The 20,377-nt window shown below is 37.1% G+C and overlaps 1 protein-coding gene across 1 annotated transcript; it reads left to right on the top strand.

Annotated features, from left to right (window-relative positions):
* The first annotated feature begins 68 nt into the window (after positions 1-68).
* On the top strand, positions 69-6,788 carry LOC118262492 (DNA replication licensing factor Mcm7). The gene is made up of 16 exons (XM_035573909.2): positions 69-232; positions 315-418; positions 515-655; positions 1,014-1,141; positions 1,520-1,611; positions 1,743-1,969; positions 2,237-2,419; positions 2,692-2,876; positions 3,197-3,365; positions 3,691-3,843; positions 4,256-4,422; positions 4,898-5,064; positions 5,425-5,536; positions 5,863-5,961; positions 6,326-6,446; positions 6,562-6,788. Exons 1-16 carry the CDS (start codon positions 202-204, stop codon positions 6,640-6,642), a joined length of 2,160 nt encoding a protein of 719 aa, XP_035429802.2. The 5' UTR covers positions 69-201; the 3' UTR covers positions 6,643-6,788.
* The last annotated feature ends 13,589 nt before the right edge of the window (positions 6,789-20,377 follow it).

Below are 20,377 nucleotides of genomic sequence, written 5' to 3'. Positions count from 1 at the left end.
TAGTACTGGTTCTTTAGTTCAGTGAGGGGCATCACTATTACCAACGAATGTTATAATAATGAAGTGAAACCACTTCGCGCCAATTTTATCAAACTGTCAAACAAACGAGTGCCGCGGTTATTTGTTGCGTATACAAAACAACTGGGAAAACTCGTAATTAATTGTTTGTTTCGGTTATATTCTCTCCAAAAAACTTAAAAAATGGCTATGCGCGACTATGCAGCCGATAAAGGTATTGAATTATTGTGTTTTCTATTTTGTTTGTAGTAAAATCTAACCTAAAATAACATCTAAACATCTATGTTTCATTTCAGAGTCTTTTAAGAACTTCTTCATAGATTTTTGTCAAAGTGATGATGAAGGGAACAAGCACTTCAAATACTCAGAGCAACTCACTAAGGTTGCACACAGAGAACAAGTAAGTTGTAGATGATCTTTTATTCTTATCACTATGTAGTGTAAAGTCTGTCACAAAAGAAAATGTATTTACAAGATCTGAATGATGAAATTTCAGAATGCATTTGTGGTGGATTTGGATGACTTACACGACGCTAATGAGGAGTTGGCGGAGGCAGTGCGGCAGAACACACGCCGGTACACTACCATGGTCTCAGACGTTGTGTATGAGATGCTTCCAGATTTCAAGCACAGAGAGGTAATCACCTAAATCCCATTTATAAAATTATTAACCAATCTTAATTAAAATATTTGGATTGATTTAAGTTCCTTGAGATGTCAGAGTGAATCAGATTTTGGATGTAATTGATCAGTTATAATGTTATCTGGCTGTTATTGTTATCTGCTGTCTACAATGCATTGTATGTTGCTTATTTAAAGTTAACATTTACTAGTAAATTATATACCTGTAACTCTTCTTAGCTAAGAAATTCACTACTGGTATACTTTATAATTCACTTTGTTATAATCTATCGATATTTATCTACATCATCACGCTATCATAATTTCAACTAATTTGTATATAGACCATTATAAAGATAACTTAAACTCTGCAGGTTGTTGCCAAAGACGCGCTAGATGTGTACATAGAGCACAGGATTATGCTGGAAGCCAGGAACCACAGGATCCCTGGAGAGATGAGGGATCCTCGCAACAGATACCCTCCAGAACTCATCAGGAGATTGTAAGTACATGAGTAAAACTTTTCTTTATTCTCAATTTTAAATTGCAAGTTGAAGCATGAAGATTAGTTTATATTTTGTATTGTCCAGCACAGGACTGTGATGGGATCCTCATGTTCATATAGATAATGAAGTAACAGATTCTAGATTTCATTGCATGTTTTCAAGGCTTTACTAATTAGAAACTAACTTAGTTCATTATTGTAATTATCTTTATTAATATATTATAATATATAATATAAATATATTAGATTTTGGGCTTATGAATTAATGGTTACACATCAATCAATATTAAAATATATCTGTTAAAACACAAAAAAAAAATCATTGTGTTACTCATACTACTGGTAGAGTTATAATAATATTAATTGTTCCCTTAGTGAGGTGTACTTCAAGGACCTGTCCTCATCAAAGTCCCTCCCCATCAGAGAGGTGAAGGCTGAGCACATTGGCAAACTGGTCACTATTAGAGGTATGACTATTTATTTTATATAGCAAGGCAAGCATTTAGCACTCTGCTTTTCTGGTTAAGCCAGCCCATTAGTGTCGAAGATGGCTCTTCTTGTAAAAAACAAGCTAAACATAGACATTGGTGTCCTGCAGGCATCGTAACCCGCTGCACGGACGTGAAGCCCCTGTTGGTGGTGGCGACGTACTCGTGCAGCGCGTGCGGCGCGGAGACGTACCAGCCAGTGCGCGGCCTGCAGTTCACGCCGCCGCCCGCCTGCACGGCCGACGACTGCCGCCTCAACAAGACGGCCGGCCAACTACATCTGCAGACCAGAGGCTCGCGCTTCCAGAAGTTCCAAGAGCTTAAGATTCAGGAACATGTATGTACAGCTTAGTTTTTTATTTAAAATTTATGTTGTTATTAAGTTGGTAGTTTTAAACTACTAACTACACTGTAATATCTGTGTATGTACATAATCATTCACTTGAAGTGTATTCTGACAAATTTATAGAACTTTAGTAATTATGTAGTTGATTGCCACTTTTAATTGCTTTGTTTAATCTATGAAAACTTTAAATTATTCAGCTCAATATGTAGTTATGTAGTAGTAGTAGTAACATTTATTAAAATAATATTGTTGTTCCAGTCTGACCAAGTGCCAGTGGGCCACATCCCGCGCCAGCTGTCTGTGTACTGTCGCGGGGAGACGACGCGGCGCGCCCAGCCCGGGGACCACGTGGCCGTCACCGGAGTGTTCCTGCCACTGCTCACCTCCGGCTTCAGACAAGTTGTGCAAGGACTGCTCTCAGACACCTACTTAGAGGCCCATGTAAGTTAATAATGATGCTTAACTTGATTAGAGGGATAGCTGAGTTGATAGATAGCTGAGTTTTCCCGAAGGTTTGTGGGGTGTTGTTAATTTTTCTAGTTGTAGTTACATGACTTAAGAATATTCTTATTTCTGTTATGAATTATAAATAGTATTTCTCATGACAATCAAGTTGTATTGTCCTCTGGTGTACAACTATACATTACTTATTTTATAAAAAGTCTTATGCAAAGGTGGTTTAATTAAACTATTTTTTTGCAATGTCTGTGTAGTCGGTGCACTGCCTGAACCAGTCAGACGAGAGTGAGATGGCAGAGGCCCTGACAGAGGAGGAGTTAGCAGAGCTGGCGGACGAGGACCTGTACTCCCGCATGGCGCGCAGTCTGGCGCCCGAGATATACGGACATGAAGACGTTAAGAAGGCCCTGTTGTTGCTGCTAGTTGGAGGTGTCGATAAGTAAGTTATATTGTCTAATAATATGTTACATTTTTGGTTTATCAGAACCCCTTTAGTAATGATTATTAGGTAGAAAGTGTCTATATTTGTATATATTGTAGAAACCCCACTACTAGTTAGTTACGTTTCTGCCATCCCCATACAATAAATGGGACTATCATTATTGCTATTAGAACACAATATTCCGTAATGTGCATCTGTGTCTAGCTCATCTAGCGGGGATAAAAGACGAGACGTTAATGAGGTTTTTGACGTATTGGAACACAAATATTTCGTTTATTATTATCAAAGTCGTAAAAATGTGTTTTCCTATCGTTTAGACGTCCAAACGGTATGAAGATCCGTGGCAACATAAACATTTGTCTGATGGGCGACCCTGGAGTGGCAAAGTCTCAGTTGCTGAACTACATCGACCGGCTCGCGCCGCGCTCCCAGTACACCACGGGCCGGGGCTCCTCCGGGGTCGGTCTCACTGCCGCTGTTATGAAGGTACGATGCCACTACATACAAATTACGTATGTTATATAATAATTGTCTTTTTGGACTACAATCAATACTTCACTTGCACACTAAAACTAATTTGGTTAAGTCTAAGTCTAAGTTTAAGAAAGTGTTCTTCCAATGAAGAACACTTTCTTAAACTAGAATGAAATAATACTGTCACCTCTAAATAAGCCAGTGATGGAATCTAACATGCAATTTAGTAAGTTATAAGGACAAGCTTCATTATTGTGTGGGCGTTTCTAATTTTCTACTTCAAAATATGTATATGATTCATTCAAGACGGATTCTAAATTATATTGTATGTTTGTAGGACCCATTCACTGGCGAAATGATGTTGGAGGGCGGCGCGCTAGTGCTGGCGGACCAGGGCGTCTGCTGCATCGACGAGTTTGACAAGATGGCGGAGAACGACCGCACCGCCATCCATGAGGTCATGGAACAACAGACCATCAGCATTGCTAAGGTAAACTTAGCTCTACCACCTTGAAATTTGAATTGAAATTACTTTAAAAATGCGTTATTTTCACTGATAAGTAAGTTTTAAATAATTTTCTCTACCAAAGTTTTTTCCTTGCAGGATTCATTTATAACTATAATTAAAACTGTTTATGTTCTTGCTTCTTGAAAGAAATTGTGTATGTATAATTGTTTACTTTTTATGCTGTCTCACATAACAGCGTCATCATGTGTCGTGAGTGTGGTTGTAAACCCAAAAGTCATGTATTTATCACAACTAGACCAGAAATCACTCGCAACTGCGACACATTGGATTACATGGTCACAGTTGTCTAGCCTCCAGTCAGAGAATGCTAGCTTTGCTTGTTTTAATACTATGTAATTGTATACACGTAGTAACAGCGAGTGTTGTGTCCCAGGCGGGTATAATGACGTGCCTGAACGCCCGCGTGTCGATCCTGGCGGCGGCCAACCCGGCGTACGGGCGCTACAACCCCAAGCGGACCATCGAGCAGAACATACAGCTGCCCGCCGCGCTACTCTCCAGGTTCGACCTCCTGTGGCTCATACAGGACAAACCTAACCGGTATGTTGGATGTACTACGTTTTTTTACCAGGCCTTTTCTTAAATAATTTGGGTTTAGAGTTACTACCATTTACTCTCCACAATCCGTTAAGGCAAATTTTTTGGGCTGATGTTGGAGCTATTAATAGACTTTTGAGTTTAAATTACCTGTATTAACTATAACTTCTTACTGTCTGAATAATTTATTGTGGAGTAATTAGTATTCAAATGCAGCAGATACCAATTCACATTTTTGTATAGTTGCTCTTTCATTTCTATTGATAAAAAAAAAATCCTCACTAGACTAGTAGACAATATCAAAATATGATGTATGATATTGTGTTTTTCAATTTATTTCGAATATTCGATTAAGTAAATGAATAAGATATGACATTATTCGATTACATAAGTAAAGCAATAAGAAATGACATTACAATAATCCTCATTACCATTCTATAAGTTACAATTAAATACTAACAAATCCTTCGATCCCCAGCGAGAAGGACTTGGAGCTAGCGAAGCACATAGCGTACGTGCACCAGCACTCGGCCCAGCCGCCCGGCGCCGTCCGCGCGCTGTCCATGCGACTCGTGCGCCGGTACGTCGCGCTCACCAAGAGGAAGAACCCCACCGTGCCCACGCACCTCGCCGACTACATCGTCTGTTAGTACCACCTATGTATTACGTTGTTATGAGATTCTGATTGATATTTATTTTCTTATCTATTATAGTTCAGTTATTTGGCACGAAAAATAAGGATTAGATGGGAAGTTTTTCAGGAGCTAGAATGATGAATGTAAATGACTAGCCCAACCTGCGAAAGTTTGTAATAATATGTCAAGCAACTCAAAAATCTATAGATCTAATAATGAACTGAAAACAAAAAGTTTGATATATTGTATAGCCTTCCAACTTATTATACCTCTATAGTATATTTTCAAAAATAAACGTAATTCGTCTGTTCATATCATATGGACATGAGCTCTTTGTCAGTTTTCTCTTATTTAATGTGTACACCTGCAGCGTCGTACGTGGAGCTCCGTCGCGAGGCCCGCAACGCGCGCGACGTCACCTTCACGTCGGCCAGGAACCTGCTCGCCATACTGCGACTGTCCACTGCACTGGCGAGACTCAGGTGTGCAGAGTATTTTGTTGTTATTGGTCGATATTACAAATATATAGAGTATGTCTATTCTGTATCAAATATAGGTTTTCCATCTTCCATGTAAAACTATTATGTATGTAATAGTATGTATATCTACTTCTTGTAGAGAATAGAAAATATTTTTTGAACATTTTGAGGAATTATCACGTTTTCCCATAAAAATCAATAGTGAATAAACAGATACCACTTAACTATTACATAGGAAGTGCTGAGAATTTTAGGACTAAGACTACAGACAATTGTTCAGGAATTGATGGCCAGTCCAAACCACCTTAGAACCTTCCTCTTGTTTCTAGGTTGTCAGATGTAGTGGAAAAGGAGGACGTATCGGAAGCTATTCGTCTGGTTGAAATGTCGAAACAATCTCTGGCGCCTGTCGATGAGAACGTGCAAAGGTATACTATACATCTTTTTGACAAACATTCGATTGAATCTTGCCAGAAAACTGTCTTTTGTTTTTGTGTAAATTTGGTATTTCTAGCTTCTACCAGTAGTTTCGTCCGATTTTGCGTTGCGACGCTTTTTACTGACTAAAAACCATCCCGTTCTTACTCCTGCTAATCCACAGCATCCGCAGACGCGGTAAATCTGCTAGGTAGTCCGCAGCTCCGGGTGTGTCCATGGGTAGCATTTATCATACCATTAGATGCATCATATGGTCGTTTACTCCCCCATCCCATTAAAACAATTCTATCCATAATATTTATATGTTTTGTTCCAATTATAGTTAATAATTGCTTATAATACTTGCGTACACAGGGGTATAAGTTCCACGGACCGAATCTTCGCGATCGTACGTGACCTGGCGGGCTCGAACCAAACTGTCAAGATTGCTGACGTCATCGAGCGCTGTGTCGACAAGGGATTCAAACCCGATCAAGTAAGTTTACTACACAGAATTTGAGGTTTTCAGATACGAAATTCTAGGTATTGTTATCATTCAAATTACAACTTTATAGTGAAACAAACTAAGTATATTTTCCCTTTTCTAACAGGTGGACGCTTGTATCGAGGAATACGAAAATCTCAATGTATGGCAAGTGAACCAAGTACGAACAAAGATCACGTTTATGTAAACTCTACATTGCCAGGGAAATTACCACCTTATTATTCTGTACCTTCTTAGTTATAAGTGTTCCAGTGTGCCTGTTGTATGTAAGGATCAAAATGATTTGACTGCGAATTATGGTTAATTATTTTTTTAATAAAGTTATTTCCTAAATGTAAACGTGTTTCTTTGAAGAGTTGGTTTGCAGCACTTTTTTAAAGAAATGTATTGTGCGAAATACGACTATAATAAGTCATATATCGGGCGAAACGGTCGTATTTTTATAATAAGACTAAGAAATTGGGGAGCAGTTGAAGGCACAATATTACTTTAGTTTGTGATCTTTCTTATACTACATATTATCAAGATCTAATTATCTGCTCTCGAAAACGAAAGACACCACAGCTTAGTGGCTATTATACCCAGTGGAATACAATCTGAAATGACGTAAACATTTTAAGTAAAAATGTTTTGCCTCATGCAACATTGTTTATGAAAATTAATAAAAGTCTAAACTTATTTTCATACTACATACATTACCAATATTATACACGACGATACGAGTGAAGCTAACACTTGTGTGCCAGACTATTTGGTGGCTACTTGCAAGCCGTCATCACTGGCTCACTACGTTATTACCGCGCGATTACGCCCATTCATTCACCCACTCCTGACGCAGAGTAAATGGCTCCAACTAATTATGTGGCTATTGTGCTGGACCAATATGTCTTGAGTTGACGTTTGGAGTCTGAAGTGAGCAGTGGTCAATATTGGTTAGGTCAAATGGAAAAAATATACGGTTTTGGTTCGTAGTGCTGCTTGCCGTAGTAAATTTCGTAGACAGCGCGTAGCTGTCATTTCTTTTTTTTTTAAATAGAAAAAACATTAGGATTTTCTCCTGTGTCGTGGGTGCGTTTACAAACATACAAGTTCACATACGCATGACACCCAAACCCGAAACAACTGAGTCCGTACGGGAATTGAACCCGTTACACGTTACACTACAGCCTAGCTGCCGCGCCAACCATGTAGTCATTTTAATTGTTATGAAGTTTTTCAACATAATCTCTATGTATATAGATAACTATTATAATTATGTATACTTATAAACCTTTAATAAACTCTGTTTCTCTATTTTATTATAATTACGTAGGTACATACAACCATAGGTACATAAAATAAAATATAACGGTAGCTTATAAATATTATATCACTTACATATAACCTATCCGCCTAATGTCACAAAAAATCTCGTCGGTGATTCTGTCGGAAAAGTTAGAATTTGAGCTATACGTGAAATGGGGTCACGGGCTCGAAACGGATTACATACTCGTGGAGTTTGAAGAAAGGAGGCTTCGATGCGAGCCGAGAGATTGCGAAGTTCAAACGTGAAGAGTTCCGCCCCCTACCTGGGACTAGGGACACAGGGGCGAATCCGAAACTGAGTGCCTTTGATGCATTTCAAATTAAGGTAATATTATCTGGTTGTTGGTGAATATTTTTAAATAAAAATTAAAACTTAAATTGAATAAGTAATCACATTATACGAGCGTACCAGAAATATTGCCTAAGTATTAACTTATTTACCGCAGAACAAAGATACAGGAAGATTACAAGTACAATAACGCCTGATAAATACAAACTCCGCACAGATCCGCTACACAGAAAGAAAATAAAGGAATCCGCGAATTATTTACAACAACCATTTATTTAAATGTAAAAAGAAAGCAATTTAAAAAGTTTTATGACCGTGGCGGGCTATCCGGGCGCGCCGCGGCCATTCCACATCGCATCTGGCCCTGCCTGCCGCCCCTACTATGAAACTTTTCTTTGATTTCCACTTCGAGACTTTGCTATTAGACTCATGGAATAGTGAGATTAATTACACACAACCATGTTTAGTTTAACACTGAGTGGGATTAAGTTGCCTTGAAAGGTTTGTTAAGGATTTTCAAGATTTTTGTTCGACTTGTTCACTTAGATAGGCACTTAAAAGATGAGTAGGTATTGGTAACTAGGTACCTATGTATTACTGTCGAATGAAAACTTAGTAACTGTGATATTGAGTAGCCGAGGTAGGCAACTGTAGTACTACCTAGTATCTAACTAACCATAAAAGTAGATTTACTTTTCCGAGTAATAGTCTATCAGCTGTCAGTACCTAGGTATATAGAATTGAAAGCTCCATTTTCCGCCGATTGGAAAAGACTTCATGAATATAATTATACCTAATGTATTGAGTACATATTCTAGTAGTCGTGACTTAATCAGGCTCGATACTTAGACGGGGGAAAGTGTTTTAAATATATAAGTTGTTCTACGTCTTCAGAGTTTTAAATCGTCATTTTAAGCTACTAATGTTAGGTGGGGCCCAGTAGGGCTGATGCGGACCCGGAGCTGCGGACTGCCTAGCGGATTACCGGGGTTCCGGCTCGAAAAGTAGGAGTAGGAACGGGGTGGTTTTTAGTCAGTAAGAGTCTGACACTCCCTCTCGCCTCGCTCAAGGCGGGAGAAGTCATTGGATGATTTTCCCCCCTAAAAAAAAGTTACTAATGTGAGCTGCCTTTAAATATGCTTTTTCGTGATCTATAGAAAAGTTTCAAGTACCTAATTCTAACTAGTTTTAGTTTCACAAGCCCTTGAAAATTAGAAGTAGGCAGTACTTCTTACTGTGTCATAAATAACTGCTCGCAGTGAAACAGTCATTTTGTTGAACAACCGTCGAGCGTACTTTTGGCAATGATTAACGACGCGAAGAAAAAGTTTTTACTTTAGCTTTACTTACACCTGGCTTCCGTAAAGGTAGGAAAGTGTTGCCAAGGCTAAAAATGTTTTCAACTCATCATTTACCCTTTAGGGAAATAATATGGCAAGTTTTTTATTGACGCATTCGTTTTGGAAGCAAATTATGGTTTGGTAATATTGTTATGTTGATGTTTGTTGAAATAAGTAGAAGGTAAATTGCCTATAGCTTAATATTAAACAATAGCGTTAGCTGGTTACTGATTATATTTGAAAGTAGCATGGTGTATGTCAATATCCTTGCTTCCCATTACAAGAAAATATAGGCGAGAAGTTGGTGTTTTATTTTGGTAAGCATGTGTGTGTCGGTGTCTGGGTACCAAATCGCAAGGGGATAAAAGGCATGATATTATGGTGTTATAGGGGCTTTATACCTTACGATTTAACTATGCAGTTTCAACTGTACAGTCGAACTGTATAGTTAAATCGTAAGGTGTGTAGCCTGTATGGACCTACGATTTAACTGTACAGATAAAACTGCACAGTTAAATTGTAAGGTGTGTAGCGTACATTAGGAATTCTGAGTTTGTAGTTAACCAAATGACTGGAATAATTTAGTTATCGAATGTATTTTCAATAATAATTAATGACTTAAATCCCATATATCAGATTTGAGATAACTGAAGACAAAAACTCACATTATCTAAGTACAGTTTACTATTCGGAATGAGTTCTCAATCCATTATTCAATTTACATAAAATCGATTTGCCATTACTAGTTACAATAGCGTTTGATTACAATAGAATTATACGCGTTATTAGGTAAAGCGATTCAATTTCAAAGCAATCTACTCTAATCTAAGTGTTCAGTTGATTTCAGTTCGGCCTTGGCCTTAGTAAACGTTTTTTCGTGTAGGTGTAGGTTCGACGGCGATTAATGCGTTGGTTTTACTTATATGGGTGAACTTTTTGATTACATAAAATCGCGTTAATTTTCCGAAAATAGTTGGCTATAGTAAACATTCGATAACACTTTCTCTGGCCTTGGAATCGACCTCGAGCCCTCTAGCTTCTTGTGCGATACTACAAACGTCTCAATAAATGGAAATTGGATTCTGTCCAGCATATTAAAGACATAGGTCACATTTTCCGTTTACATAATATTAAGCAGAGTGTCGAGGAAAAGAAAACAATATTTTTTGTCCACAAGAATTTGCTTGCAAAAAAAATATTTGTCGAACTTATAGTCGTCTTAAGATATTTCCGACAGGCACACAGCTTTTTAAAACAAGTCTGGTTACTAACTCACAATTACATGGGAACGTTGCGTGCGCGCAGCGTGCATTGTGATTGCTTCACAGATACAAACTTCATGCTACGACTTATGGCACTATTGTCTTTGTGCATCACTCGTATTTTATTGTGAGCGTTGGTACAGGAGTTACAGAACTGCGTGTGTACTTTGAGTATGATGAAAATATTAGTATGTTGTCGTGTGTACACCTACTTTTCCTGCAAGAGTGGTAAAAACCGACTCAGGGACTGCAATGATAGAGACTGGACAGACTGCAGCGGTTCCTAATGACGAATCTTTTAAGCTGTGATCTCCAATCCGCTTACCATACGTGGCGGTACACACAAAACTTATGCTAAGGAAAGATGTTCACAGCTCAGCAATGGACTGCCACCATCTGTTGTTGATTCTCATGGGAATGGATAACAGCATCATCAGTCTGTTCTCGTTCACTGCTGGACATAGGCCTCTCCAATAGCATGCCACTGAGCTCGATCTTCAGCTCTACGCATCGAACCCTGCCCAGTCACCTTGCGGATATCGTCACTCCACCTAGCTGGAGGGCGCCCTACACTACTCTTGCCTAGACGGAGTTTCCACTCTAGGACACGTTTACCCACTGCCACTTCAGCTTGCTAATCCTCTGAGCTGTATCAGTAACTTTAGTTCTCTGTCGGAACACCATTCAGTGTTGGGTGACAGCATTCAAATAATTTTCTACGAAAAATTACATCACCCATGTTTCTTAAAGATATTTGTTCTAATTTGTCGCTTGTGTTACTAAGCGTGTGTACTTGTAAAATAATGTCCGTGTTACTTGGCTTGTTATGTCTGGAGTTTGTCGGCCATTGCGGATGTTCTTTGTGGCTAATGTGAGACCTGTCGCTAGCACATAGCTAGATGTATAACATATATGTAATACACTTACGTCTAATCGTAAGACGTTAATTTACGTCATGTTTGTAGGTCATATGTATTATCAGAATGGCATTGAGAGATGAGGTTAAAGTTTTCTTATATGGGATTGAAATCTCTATATACCTAATGTGTTTTATTTTCAGTGTAACCTATCTTTCTGACATTTTTTTATTTTTTTATTAGGGCTCTTTTCCTAATAGAATTCAGTCGATTTGAATGTAGTTAGGTACTACACATTATTTTACTATTACTTACAGATAGAATTCTGTCACATTTGCTACGCTCATCTGTATCAAGTTTCCTGGACTTAATTAAAAAAAGGAACGTTAATTCTGCCCGTTTTAGTATACCGAGTAATACCAACTACGTGGAGAATAAAAAAAATGGTGTCTTTTTTGAGTTATTTGTATCATTTGATATTAATATTTGAAACAATGGTTCAGTTGCTTGCACGTGTAAACCAGACAGACCGATATTTTCATATTTTTGACTACAATCAATAAATTGTAGTACGTTATAAAAGAGTGATGATCAGTGCTGATTGCTTAATTTTTTTTGAAGAATTTCTTACTTAGAACAACAACAGTAGTCTTGTACGTATTTATTCTTATTGTGTGTAGGTACAATATTATTAATGAATATGAACTTTAGTAATATAGGTTTAGGTTTCCTAATGAGGTGGACGTGACGTGAGCTGTAATTTGTGCCGGTCGGTGTGTGGCTTGGCAGTAGGCCCGCCCCTATTATACTAATAACCAAACTCGTGAAAACTGGGTCTAGTACAGCACCTACGCCGGCGTTAAAATTATGAGAACATATTGTCTTAGAATTTAGTGGTTTTCTCGCTGATAAAAAAGTAAAAATCTGTAGTTTTTAGATATTTCGACAAAGTATTGCAATTGATTAATTTTATAATATCCTATTTTAGTTTTATTATGTTAAACTTAGTGGCTGACTATTTGAAGAGACAAGTTCAGTTATAATAAGACTTTAATAATTTATTTCTTGTATTTAAAATTAAATAGGTACCTAAATATTAACTTAAATGAAGAAACTATTTTTTTTTCATGAATAAAATTATATTTTATGACAATTCCCATTCAATTTTATAATAAACTTTAATAATAAAACGTGGTCCTTTCATCTCGAAAGCGGGTGCGCGACTGACTGGAATGCGCGATGCATCTTGATCGCGAGGCGCAGGCGCATGGTACATTGTATTGAAGTAAGAAGGTCCACACAAATATTATTAATGAAAACAGCGAAATTTTCTCACACCTTTCAAGTTGGCAAGGTATCTCTGAAATGCTCATGACTGATATTTTACTAAGAAGCTAAAATAAGAAACAATGATTTTCATCAACCAATTGACTTTCTTCTAAGTAAACTTTCGTGTCAAATGTACCTTTTCATGTTATCTCCATCGTGTATGAGCGCAGGCTGTTCCCTGAGGACACGGCGTCGCCCGCGCACATTCCTGGCGCCTGAGTCACACAACCGTTGGATTAGTAGCTGAGAACAAATAAAAAGAAACAGAAGGTACACCAGGCTGCTCGAGGATCATGCAAGAATGAAAGGAATTAAAAAAAGGGTCTGAAAAAACCAAGTTTTGTGCATGACTTTAGATGATTCTGGAAGATTTTTGGCTACTACAGATAAGGCTAATTCGTTTTAGGATCGTTTAAAATGATGAGTGAATGTTAATCCCTCAATTGTTTGTCAGTTAGTGAAGGAATTAAAAAGAAAAAGTAAAAAGTGATTATTGAAGAGTAGAGTTTACTGCAGTTTTACTAATTTTTGGATAACTGAAATAACATTTCTAGATACTTTACACTTAAATAAGTTTAGCATTTTCATTAAATTAAACTTCATCATGATTTTGAAGATGATGATTTGATTCAAAATTAGCTAAGGAGTTAAACTTTTAATATGAATCAAAAAGTCAGCCTAGGAGTTTCAATACAAAAAGTGTCGAAACCTAACAGATATACTTTTACATTTGCAATCCTTATTCCTTAATATGATATATACTTTAAGAACATTAGGATGACGTCGTACATATGTTTTAATAAAAAGTCCATTAGGTAAACATCCAATAGACTTCTTTTGAAAGTGGAACTTCTTTATTTCTTTCTTACCAAGAGATTAGTAGATGAGTATAAAGATCTTATCGGGCGGGTCCAGGCCGGGATAATTACACGAATATGACATAGTGGTGATTTGTGTTACCCTTCCGTGAAGCCGCTCCATTCAACCAGAGACCAGAGACTTGTATTGGATTGTATTATGACGTTTTTATTGTAATATTATAATTCATGGCTCGGGTGCCGTGTGAATGTGAATCTACAACGCTGTGCCTTTTTGTGTGTATTAAGGTATGTTTAGAGTTTGTGTTTTTGAAGTATTTGTGGTTGAAAGTATGTTTCTGTGTGAATTATTTAGATTGTTGTGCTTAAAAGTATTTATTAAAAAAAGTAACAGGCGTATTACTTGCCCCTACAATTTTCCTCGGATCCCATCATCAGATCTTCATTTGGTGAAAAGTTTAAAAAAAGAAGAATTTTGAAAATCGTTTGACATTTGGAATAATCGGAGTACAAATACAAAAAAAACATCTAAACATAGTACTTACCACCTGTTATTTATTAACGGCGCATTCCAATAAACTACCGATCGGTAAATTTGCTTACGAGCCGTAGAATTTTGACATAAGCTCCATACAATATGTGTCAAAATTCTACGGCTCGTAAGCAAATTTACCGATCGGTAGTTTATTGGAATGCGCCGTAAGTCAATAAAAATAAATTCTAGGTGATGCCTATAGCTGTAGTTAAGTATGAGAAAGGTATCGTGATCGTATTGATTATTAAGGATAAATAACAAATACAGAATTCTACGTGGAGGACCAAGGGGGAGGCCTTTGTTCAGCAGTGGACGTCTCTCGGCTGATGATGATGATGATGATGATGACAGAATTCTCTTTAACGAATATTGGTAATTTCGTATCATTTACTATTTTTTTTTATAAGGTGCCTAAAAACCAAGTAATTAGCAAAAGATCATTAACTAGATGTAAGCTTAGTAATGAACGAACCTTCTTACCTTGACTTTATAGGTGTTGGGACCAAAAATCTTAATCTATTAAAAAAAGATCTAAGTGGCTTTTGAAGGGAGACTTAATAAAGGTCCTTAAATACGGATGAAGTAATCTGTGTCCACTTTGTCATTACGTTTTAAGTTCTTAATTAATTTCCACTGGAATACGTTTTCAGTTTTAATTACTCTTATATGATTAGGACAATTTTAGGATTAGGATCATCAACAGCCTATAAGTGGCCACTGCTGACCAAAGGCCTCTATTAGCACGGAAAAGGTTTGAGAATTAATCACCACGCTTGCTTAATGCGGGTTGGCGATTACAAACTTATAATCAGACGTTTTAAGATCACGTTTCTTCATGATGTTTTCCTTCACTGTTAGTGGTGTCTAAATAATCGTAGAATGTCTATTAATTTGGGATTTTTTTAAGGGGGAAAATCATCCATTGGCTTGTTCTGCCCTGGGCGAAGCTAGAGAGAGTGTCAGGTTCTTATTAACTAATAAAAACCACCCGGTTCCTACTCCTGCTTTTCGAGCCGGACCCGGGTAACCTGCTCCGAGTCGACTAGGCAACATCTGTATTCGTAGTGCTGCTAGCGATTACTAATCACTAAATCATAAGATACTCCGTTTTAATTTACTTTACTGTATATTTTCTTCTGTTATATTATTGCGGCCAGGTGTTTACCGCATGCACCTAATTACTTTGTAAAACTTGATGAATTTTGAACAACAAGCCAAGTTTCCTTAGCCGCGGTGGCGAGCCGAACAACTTTCTTTGTTGTTTTATACGAAATCAATCAACAATTTCATTAATTAAAGTCTTCTTTCACGGCACCTCCGCGGTACATTCGCCAATTACAACATGGCCGCTGGGGCTTTGAAGAATTAAAGTATTTAATCAGATGTTCGGTTTATTAATCAAAGTTTTGTTTTAATATCTCTCCTTTTAAGAAATAATGGGTGCGGTGTTGTGTAAGTCGGTGTTGGGTCAAAGAAAATTGACCTGGAACCTGAGCTGACCTGATTGTCTTGTTGTATTGCAAAATAATTAAGGTAGACTTTCTCATTGGCGAAATTATGTCTTATCGCCGTACTAAGAGTAATTTAATGGTCAGGTGACCATTAAATTACTCAGCTCAGTGTTTAGTATTTTGAATACAAAATCTTTACTAAGGAATGTCTCTGAGGGCGGCTGTTAGAATTACTATATTGATTTATGTATTTTTGTGAAACGGTTGGTGTGTGATGAACACAGCTAGATTTATAAAGAACTGTGTGTACATATGAGCTCTAACTTTTGCAATCAAATTATTTACCTCAGATCAGATTTTCAGGTTTAACTGAAACTTATATTTTATTTAACTAAAACCTGGATGATTATGACCTCACGCTCACCTTATGCATCATCGTTCCATCATAGCTTCAATCAGATACTGTAACCGATCCTCAATAAATCGGACACGGTACATTACGGGGTCTGATGAAGGAGCTCAATGTATGTGCCGACATCCACTGACGGATGACCGTCATCCATCGTGCTCTGATGATGCGGTGATACCGTCCATAGTATATGTAGATATGGTGGGTTATTGTAGCTGTTTCTAAAGGGTGTTTTGTGACGTGTGAATGTGTCTTGTTTATTTATTTCATAGTGTTTGTTTCTGTAAAAGTGAGTGAATGGTTTTAGTTAGTTTTATTATAACTTTCGTGAGACAGTTCTCGACTAGTTTCAAGCCATGCTAAAGGCTCATATTCATGAGCAGCATTCCGCGACACGACGTGGCGATTGTGGCGCTGTTACAATCATTAGTTGATTTTTCATTTCAATGCGTTGTTCTTTCAGTTTAGCAGTAATTTTTGATTGTGAAATGAGTTTTGGAGAAGAGAAAACCTACTAGAAATATAATTTATAGATAGGGACCTAAAAACAGATGTCTAAAGCGTCTAAATACAACGACCAAATGTATAAAATTAACCATATCAAAGGCATCACACTTATACCTAAAAAAAGTTATTCAAATAAAAGTAAATCAACAAATTGTACCGCCGTAGGTGTTTGGCCAACACCCGAGTCTGTTATTGTAAACACTTTTGTAGCAGGTTTTATTAAATCAGAATATAAATCAGTGAGAACAAACACATCTTTGACCCACGGTTAATCTCATAATCGCCAAATTTTTACGAGAACATTTCTCTCGCAATAAAAACAAATAAGTACTGGTAACTAAAGGGTCAGTGTAATTGTTAGGAAGAAAGAGAAATAAAAGAAGAACAATAGGTAAATACTTATTCATTGTTTCCAAACAGAGCGCTTCTTTAAATAAAAGAGAAAGTGTTGTTGGGTTGGATCGATTTGAGTTAATAAAAATAATTTCAATAAAATTTTGCTTTTAAATCATTAATAACAAAATAGTTGGTTAGTTAGCCTTATTTTAGAACATATCCAAAGTGTTTTCCTCCCATTAATCTATGAAACAATGAATATATTTTTGCTAATAGGCTAAAAAATCTAGAAGAGGTCGGCAGCATAGTACCTTAGAATTAAGCAGTTGCTTATGACTGATTACAAAAAGCTCTACGCATGAAATTAAATTCGTGATCAGATATTTAACGGTACTAACAGATATTAGATAAGTTTCACAATGTCTGGGTAGCCGCTATGTGATAGATAAATCTGAATATACGAGTAGAACATAATTTGTATGAACTATCTGAGTCTATCTGTCAGATAAGTTTAAGAACTAACATGAAGGTAGCGAAACCGGCGTTAAAAGTCATAACTTATATCTTATTTATCCGGTATATGGCAATAGGCTTACCACATGCAACATAAATTGTGAAAAGTGGGTGTACATTGTACAGTGGCATTTTTTTTTATTATCTACATATAGGTTCACGCTTGACCGCTATCTCACCTGATGGGAAGCGACGATGCGGTCGACGATGGAGCGCGCTTACCTAGAAGTAACCTATTCACTCTTGACTTAAATATTGGCATTACGTGCCATAATGTGCACATCTGCCTACCTCTTCAGAGATTAAAGGCGTGATCTCTCTTACAGTTACATCGCACCCAGTTCAGTAACTCCGTCGATTTCGTTTCCTCGCCGCTACTTGATCCTGGTTATATTGTGTTTAAGTGCACTGACACACTTACTGGAAATGTTCACCGTAATAATGTCTTTTTTGTGCGGCCGCCGCACTTTTTGTTGTTCAGCCACCAGCCACCAAGCCAGTCCAGCGAAACTTTTGTTTCTCTCCCACTTCGAGTGCTATTGAAATTATTGTGTTAAATATTTTTATGACATTTAAAAATGATATATTATATTGTTTTAAATAATATTTCTCTACACAAACTTTTAAATTTCAGTGAAGAATGTCAATTGTCAATAGTTTTTGTAATTGGGAAAACGTATTAACGTTATGTTGTTTGTTGTTTCTTCAGCATTTTGTAGACAAAAGCTCAGATAAACCTATGATATAAATAGACATATGATTCTGAATTTCATTCCTGAAATGTACATTAAACAACGAACTACGAGATTTGAAACCAAATACTCGTAAAATGAAATAAGAGAACCGCGCTCACTGCAAAGGAATTCGTAATAATTAATTTGTGCAACGTGCAACAACGAAACACAGAATCATCGCCACAATAGATACAAAACCTCCATTCATCGCAACTATTCGATTCTGATTCACTCGAATCTGGGAATCGTTTACAATGTATTGAATTCGATTAAAATTCCTTTAGTTGTCAAAAATTGAAGCTTGGAGTATTGGAATGATTAATTGGTTGAAAGTTGTTGAGTAAGCGAGTGATCAGGTAGAGGTTGTGGCAACCCATTAGCATTGTGGGCCGATTGTGAGCTCATCAGGGCTTGTGTTTGGAGGTAAATGATGACGAGGCGTGTTTCCACCGCGTGCTAGTGCCACACAGCTTGCTACTTAACGAGGCCTGTTTAATTAGTCATGAAATGCTGGAGTTTCATTGACTGATAAGGGTTTCTTGTAATTTTCTGTAAGATTGTCCAGGATAGGCAATAATAGGCATATGTGGAGGATTTTGATAGGTTTAATATACCTAGGTGTTGTAACTACTGACATTAGTATTGGTAACTCACTGTTCTTGATAGCTTTTAAACATTCGTTTCGAATAACCTAAAAGGAAATAATCAAAGAAACAAAAAGACATAAAAAACCTGCTCAAACATTCAAACATCCTTCTCAATCCACTAGCATCGCGCGACGCGCAGCAGTCGTATCTAATACCCTCTACGTACAATCCGTATAAAAAATGAAAATCAGAAAGCATTCCTATTAAATCAATAGTTTATAAGTTTCACACGTATTGAGGACCGTATAACCGGCTTCCCGGGTGATCCAACACTTGTTTTATTTGTGAACATTTTTCACGGTATCACTGGCCATTGTGCACGGTGCTTTTTTTTTCTTTAACGTATTTTTTTTCCGTTCAAAAAGTTTTTATGCGCTTGCCGGCCAGTGCTAATCGTCTCGACTTGTGTCGACATGAAGCGACACGTCTCACGCGATTCAAATGTATTGTATTATATATGGGAAACGTTTAATTTGATCAGAATTTATTGGGGTATTTGGGCGTTAGGGAAAGAGGTTGGGCGGTCCGAAATTAAAATGTTGATTTGCAGATACAAAAATAAAGTTGACATTTAAGTTACTGTTTGTCGTGGATTTTCTTTGAATGAGTCATAATGTATCATGTTCTTTATTTTATTCACAAAATTTAGAGCCTAAAGTTTGTGTCCTGATACTTGATAGTCTGTGTTAAAAATATTTTGACGAAGTAACTTTAAGAATGAATTTGAAGTCTTTACGTTACGTTTGACTACAAAACAAACATTAGATTCACAAAATAACATGACTCCATTCAATACAGAATTACATTACGCAGTAATTGTGAACGTGAAGTCATTCACGAAGAATGCTGAATACATCTAAGGATGCGCCGGCGCACTTACATACAAAAGACATAAACGCACTCGAGATGCCTCCGTCTGCGCCCCGAGCTGCAATGCCTGAAGAATCGATATAATTTCCTGTCTTTTATTATTTATACCATAAAAGCCTTCGCCGCCAAAGTGGTCGTATATTGTATATGATAAATACAATAAAGTTTAGAATGTGGCGCCTTCCGTTAGGGTACAATAGTTTTTTCAGCGCGAAATATTTGTCAATAATAAATGAGACGTCCCTTTTATTACCAGTAACAGTCAGCCGGTGCGGACTGTAGTTTGGGCCCACATAAATATACACACCGGGGGTGCAAGGCGTAAGAGATCGCTTCTTAGTGATTTAAATTCGTGTAAATGAACGATTAATTTCGCTTTTTCACTTAGTTTAAGTACGGTACAGTATAATTTAAGTCCTTAGTTATATATCCTAATATATTATCATGAGCTCTCTTCAGTATATATAAAATAGATTATAATCTACTTACCTTCCTATACGCTGCCTTAAATGTGAGCTACGACTCGTAGCTCATTGCTACGAGTTTACGAGACTGTACATCAAAAGTCATCAATGTAATCATCTATGAAGATGAATTTTAAATTACGTGATAGCGAAGAATAATAATAAAAAATGCGTTGCGTAATGTTAATGTTGACTAATAAGTTACTAAGCTTTGTTGTACCTACGTATATTGTGTTACAATGTCAAAAGATTATGT

The sequence above is a fragment of the Spodoptera frugiperda genome, chromosome 12 (assembly GCF_023101765.2).
Source record: "Spodoptera frugiperda isolate SF20-4 chromosome 12, AGI-APGP_CSIRO_Sfru_2.0, whole genome shotgun sequence".
Classification (NCBI taxonomy): domain Eukaryota; kingdom Metazoa; phylum Arthropoda; class Insecta; order Lepidoptera; family Noctuidae; genus Spodoptera; species Spodoptera frugiperda.
Note: the sequence above shows the minus strand (reverse complement) of the source record. Positions and strands in the feature narration are given on the sequence as shown.

Excerpts from the sequence above, each read along its gene's own strand:
- LOC118262492 (XM_035573909.2), top strand. The coding sequence starts at position 202 with ATGGCTATGCGCGACTATGCAGCCGATAAAG. Across the intron at positions 1,970-2,236 it reads AGCTTAAGATTCAGGAACAT|TCTGACCAAGTGCCAGTGGG; the intron begins GTATGTACAGCT and ends TTGTTGTTCCAG. Across the intron at positions 4,423-4,897 it reads ATACAGGACAAACCTAACCG|CGAGAAGGACTTGGAGCTAG; the intron begins GTATGTTGGATG and ends TTCGATCCCCAG.